The 6,000-nt window shown below is 43.3% G+C and overlaps 2 protein-coding genes across 2 annotated transcripts; one reads left to right on the forward strand and one right to left on the reverse strand.

Moving 5' to 3' along the window:
• Window positions 1-51: 51 nt before the first annotated feature.
• LOC109895964 (platelet glycoprotein Ib alpha chain-like) lies at window positions 52-1,521 on the forward strand. Its single transcript, XM_020490104.2, has one exon. It carries the CDS (start codon window positions 62-64, stop codon window positions 1,496-1,498), a length of 1,437 nt encoding a protein of 478 aa, XP_020345693.1. The 5' UTR covers window positions 52-61; the 3' UTR covers window positions 1,499-1,521.
• A 562-nt stretch (window positions 1,522-2,083) lies between these two features.
• Window positions 2,084-5,234, reverse strand: iscua (iron-sulfur cluster assembly enzyme a). The gene is given in 7 exon segments (XM_020490106.2): window positions 2,084-2,168; window positions 3,487-3,519; window positions 3,522-3,546; window positions 3,645-3,717; window positions 4,241-4,278; window positions 4,643-4,662; window positions 4,665-5,234. Coding segments are annotated over 7 exon segments (408 nt in total). The 5' UTR covers window positions 4,813-5,234; the 3' UTR covers window positions 2,084-2,097.
• Window positions 5,235-6,000: the final 766 nt, after the last annotated feature.

Here is a 6,000-nt window from a genome sequence, read left to right on the forward strand (position 1 = left end):
TACCTATCTCCATGTCTAATGTTGCCTTGTCCTTTCTCCTTCCTCTTCCTCCAAGTGAGCCATGTTGTGGTGCCTCTATGGTCTCCTACTGGTTCTCTGTGTGTCTCCACTGGCCTGCCTTGTGACATCCCCCTGTCCAGAAGGCTGCTGCTGTCCTCACCCTGGGCTGCTGGTCCTCTGTGAGTCCCTGGGCCTGAGGTCCTTGCCAGTCTCCGTCCCTCTCAACACATCTGTCCTCTCTGTGGCCCGGAACCAGCTCTGTAATGTGGACCACCTACTTCGGCCCTTCTCTAGCTTGCAAGAGCTCAGCCTCAGCCACAACCAACTGGCTCACTTCCCCCGGGGCCTGCCCCCCAGCCTGGAGACCCTGCAGCTGCAGAAGAACCGCATCACCTACATCACCACCGGGGCCCTGCGCCAGTTGGGCAACCTCACCCGCTTAGACCTGGAGGACAACCGCATCCGTGCCATCCAGCCAGGGGCTCTGCTGGGCCTGGGGAGGCTGCAGGTTCTGACACTGAAAGGGAACCGACTAACCAGCCTGCCTCTGAACCTGCCAGCCTCCCTCACCCACTTAGACCTATCAGCTAACTGCATCTCTGCCCTGGACCTCCCCTCGCTGAATGCACTGGTCAACTTGCAGGTCCTGAAGATCAACAGCAACTGCCTGCGCTCAGTGCCAGAGAGCGCCTTTGACGGGCTGCCAAGTCTCCATTCTGTGGAGCTGGCCAACAACCTGTGGGTGTGTGAGTGTGACATCCTGTACCTGTATCGGTGGCTACTGAATGGAAGGCTGAAGATGGCCACTGACCTGGTGTGTGCCGAACCAACACACCTTGCACATCACATGCTCCTAACCCTATCTGTCATGTCTATCTGTCCACGAATTCTAAAGCCTAATGAGAAAGTCTCTCACCTTAGTTTCACCACCAAGCCAGAGAGACAGCTGGGTACCTTCACAGTGAAAACCCGTGTGCCTGGTTTTCTATACTCACCCATCAAAACCAGTGATTTTGGAAGTATCTCTGGTTCATCAAAGCAAGAATTGAAGGGAACATTTCACAATGCAGAGAGCCCCACTCAAGCACCTTATCATCGCCAAGATACTGCTCTGTTTCAGCTTCTTTCTGACCACTACACTTTACAAGATCTAAGCTATGAGGACTGCTTGTCTCTGAGTTCAACACCATCTGTAGCCTCACCCAAGGAGCCTTCCACCACTTCTTTACCAATTGAGGAGCCCAGGTGTTTAGACAATTCTACAGGCCAATACCCTTCTGGTAATTCTAGTGCTGTAGAGGCAACAAGTTCCACAAACAAGGCTAGCTGCTTACCTGCGCCCACTCCCAGAACCCTCACTCAACAGGGCGTATCAGCAGTTATAAGCCTGTTGGCTGTGTTGTGTGTGCTGGTGGGTCTTCTCATGCTAGCAGTGCTGCTGATCCTGAAACGGATCCTTGCGCATAACCAGAGGGTGGCCCCATTTCAGCAATCATGAGAATAAAATGTATTTAAAAAATAATCTGATCAAAATGTTAACTGCAACACACAGATGGATGAATCACACTTGCTGTGATTTGAGATCAACAGTAGGGACAATGTGTCCCCCAGAGTGACAAAGATCAGTATTTATATTTTTGTGCAATGGCACTATCAGTTCAATTACTGAAATGTAACTACCTCAATTGTCTAGTTGTAACTTGCCACCAGAAACATGATGCTGTCTTTAGAGCCAACTAAACAAAACTTGATGAGATTTTTGGTAATGTACATGTAGTCCTTTAAGTTTAAAATGCCTTTCTTGGGAGTTGTAAATACAAAATAGGATTGTTGTATTCCATTTCAACATTTAGGATTATCATTTGAGAATTGTCATTCCTAACGGCAAACAAACAATTCTTAAACATCTGCCATAACTTATCAGTAAACACTCTCCAGCAGTTCCGATACGGTTTAAACTGAAAGCATCAATTACACATTGGCGAACTTGGTCATGGATGTTGACCTGTCATGTTCACCTTTTGAGGCCTGCATCACACAGGTGGTTAGGATGTCAGAGCAAGGTGATTGGGAAGAACCGGGACTGATTGAGTTTAGCTACCACCTCGTTTCCTTCTGTTTGACCCTGTAGTCTGCCAAGGCTGCCTTTATAGCATCCTCTGCAAGCACTAAATGGAGATGAATAACAGAGGGAGAAATAAAATCTTGCGCCAACATCTGGGATATACAGTGGCTTCAGAAACAAAGTCTTTACACGTTGTTACAGCCTGAATTTCAAATGGATTAAATTGAGGTTGTCACTGGCCTACGCACAAGAGCCCATACGGTCAAATTGGAATTGTTTTTAAACATTTATGAATAAATAAAAAGCTAAAATGTCTTGAGTCAAGTATTCAAGTAAAGTAAAAATGTTAAGTTGCATGGACTCACTGTGTGCAACATGATTTTTGAATGAGTACCTCATCTCTGTACCCCACACACAGAATTGTAAGGTCCCTCAGTTGAGCAGTGGATTTCAAACAGATTCAACCACAAAGACCAGGGAGGTTTTTCCAATGCCTTAAAGAAAAAAAAACTACTGGTAGATGGGTCAAAATAAAACAGACATTTAATATAACTTTGAACATGGTTTAGTTATTAAAATACACCCAGTCGCTACAAAGATACAGGTGTCCTTCCTAACTCTGTTACCAGAGAGGAAGGAAACCACTCAGGGATTTCACCATGAGACCAATGGAGACTTGAAAGGCTATGATAGGAGAAACAACACTAACCTAAATGACAGCGTGAAAAGGAAGCCTGTACAGAATTTAAAAAAAATCCAGAACATGCATCATGTTTGCAAAGAAATTAACTATGTGCTGAATACAACAGCACGGAGTACCACTTCATAATTTCAAGAATGGCGGTGGCTGCATCATGTTATGGGTATGCTTATCAGCAAGGACAAAAAGAATAGAGCTAAGCACAGGCAAAATCCTAGAGGAAAACATGGTTCAGTTTCCTTTCCAATAGACATTGGGAGTCAAATGCATCTTTTAGCAGGACAACCTAAAAACACAAGGCCAAATGTACACTGGAGTTGCTTACCAAGGTGGCATAGGTAGTTTTTACTTAAAATTGGCTTAAATGGCTCTCCAGCAATGATCAACAACCAACTTGAAAGTTCTTTAAAGAAATGTGCAAAGCTCTTAGACTTACCCAGAAAGACTCGCAGCTGCCATCGCTGATTCTAACATGTTTGACTCAGGGTTGTGAATACTTTTACAGTATGTATGTGAGATATCTAATTTAATACATTTGCAAACATGTTTAAACTTTCATCATTGGGTATTGTGTGTAGATAATGGATTAAATAGTTCTCTCACTTTGAATTCAGGCTGTAACAAAATGTGGAATAAGTCGAGGGGTATGAATACTTTCTGAAGCAAGGAACTGTAGGTATTAGACCATGTCCCTATTGTAGTATCGGTTTGTTTGACTGACTAGAGCAATGAAGCTTGACTGGTGGAAGGCAGAGTTCTTGATCTTAAGAGCTTCGTCAATCTGCAAGTGGAAACATATAGGTGAATAAACCTAAACCCCAATCCTACCAGCATGATGCAGAGAAGGGTAGTGTGTCAAATTTGGGCTGATCAACTTACAGATTTGCACTTTACCCACTCTGTTACTAGAGAACTGGAAGCAATGGCTGAGCCACAGCCAAAGGTCTTGAATTTAGTGTAACCGATGTGAAATGGCTAGCTAGTTAGAGGTGGTGCGCGCTAATAGCGTTTCAATTGGTGACGTCACTCGCTTTGAGACCTTGAAGTAGTGGTTCCCCGCGGCTTTTGTGGAGCGATGGGTAACGATGCTTCGTGGGTGACTTGTCTGTGTGTGCAGAGGGTCCCTGGTTCGCGCCCGGGTCGGGGCGAGGGGACGGGTTAAAGTTATACTGTTACATTGATGCTGTTGACCCGGATCACTGGTTGCTGTGGAAAAGGAGGAGGTCAAAAGGGGGGTGAGTGTAACCGATGTGAAATGGCTAGCTAGTTAGCGGTGGTGTGCGCTAATAGCGTTTCAATCGGTGACGTCACTTGTTTTGAGACCTAGAAGTAGTGGTTCCCCTTGCTCTGCATGGGCCGCGGCTTTTGTGGAGCGATGGGTAACGATGCTTCGTGGGTGACTTGTCTGTGTGCAGAGGGTCCCTGGTTCGAGCCCGGGTAGGGGCGAGGGGACGGTCTAAAGTTATACTGTTACACTAGCATCCACTATCTTTCCCTTTTCATCCACTTGGATCTGCAGACAAGCAGATATTTAACAGTTGCACATGACTGAAAAGACCAATACTTATGAACTTAGTATCAAACCCCAGACAAGGAAAAACAAATAATACCAAAAGGATTACAAAACAATCCACTGCACATTTATTTAATTTGGCAAATATGTTAAGAACAAATTCTTACTTACAATGACGGCCTACCAAAAGGCCTCCTGCTGGGACATGGATTAAAAATTAAAAATATAGGACAAAACACAAGAACACATACGAGACCCAAGACACAACATAGCAAGGCAGCAACACAACACATGGTACAAACATTATTGGGCACAGATAACAGCACAAAGGGAAAGGCATAAGCAAGATTTTGAACTGACATACCTGGAGTTTCATAACGTCCCTGCAGGTGCACCCACCAAGCCAGTCCCCACATTCTTGGCGTTCTTGTCTAAGGAACCCACATTTATTGGGTTCTCATAGTGGTCCACTACCTGCGAATGGCACAGAAAAGACCCAATACAAGGAAAGGGACATGGAAACAAAGCATACATATGGGGACAAAAGCTATTCGTAGCAGTATGGCATAAGGATCAAATATATAGCAGCCAGTGAAGATGAAGCAACTTCTTGTTAGCTAACTCACTTCTGTACATCGCGCTGTAACATACAAGTTACCTTATTTTAGCACCCAAAAAACGTAATAGTTCCAGGTCAACTGTAATATGAATACCATTGTAAAGTACAATTTCTCCCCTTTCCAGCAAAATCATTGACGAGACCTTCATGCTGCCCGTCTCTGCATGATTGAAGGCTCTGTCGGGTCTTTTTAAAAATAGCGGATTGGGAAGCGAAACCTACTGCATGATAGGGAATGGGGGAGATTACCCGTGTGGGATACCGCCTTTTCCCCCGATCTGTCCAATTTATCACCTCTAAAATATTATTTAAACTCTTTATAAAGAGTTTTATTTACGTGTCAGTACATACCTATTCGAAGGTGTGTGTCGAAGTTGAACCCGGTTTTTAGGGCGTCGCTTAAATTATCTTCAGAAGTAAACAGCGGCTTTTGAGAATCATGATGGCTTGCAGTGATGACGCATTCAGTTGTACAATTGACTAGGTATCCCCTCTATTGTTTGTAATCTATGTATGCTTGTGTTCCATCATGTGCTTTATGTATTGATTTGATATTAATAAAAAATAAATACAAAAATCCCCCTTTACCCTGTCCCTTTTGTTTCTAATCTGCGAGAGAAGCTGTACGACACAGAATGAGTTGCATTATACTTTACGTCATGGCACGTCACAATTGAACGTAAAACATCAGAGTCCGTTTTTCAATTTCTCTACAATACTATCCGGCCATTACCATGTAAATAAATCAACGCTTGAATAGAAACGTAGTTCACACCTCAGGATTTTGATGGCAACACAGTTAGTTCCATTAATTTTCACTGCAACCTCGTTTGAATGCTTCGGTTGCGCAATTTTGTACGGAATGGTGTTAGTCAACAGTACTATAGTTAGCTAGCACTGGACAACTTTAGCTACAATTTGATTTTTTTTTTAAATGTATTTTATTATGAACACAACAAATACAAAAAAACAGAAATATACAAACAAGAGTACATAAACCTAACAGGGTATTACATATCAAGATTAATTTTCAATTGGTTATTGCTTTTTTTGATATTACATTTACTGATCATTTCAAAATAGAATTGAAATATTATCTTAAA

Source organism: Oncorhynchus kisutch, linkage group LG8 (genome assembly GCF_002021735.2).
Source record: "Oncorhynchus kisutch isolate 150728-3 linkage group LG8, Okis_V2, whole genome shotgun sequence".
Taxonomy (NCBI): Eukaryota; Metazoa; Chordata; class Actinopteri; order Salmoniformes; family Salmonidae; genus Oncorhynchus; species Oncorhynchus kisutch.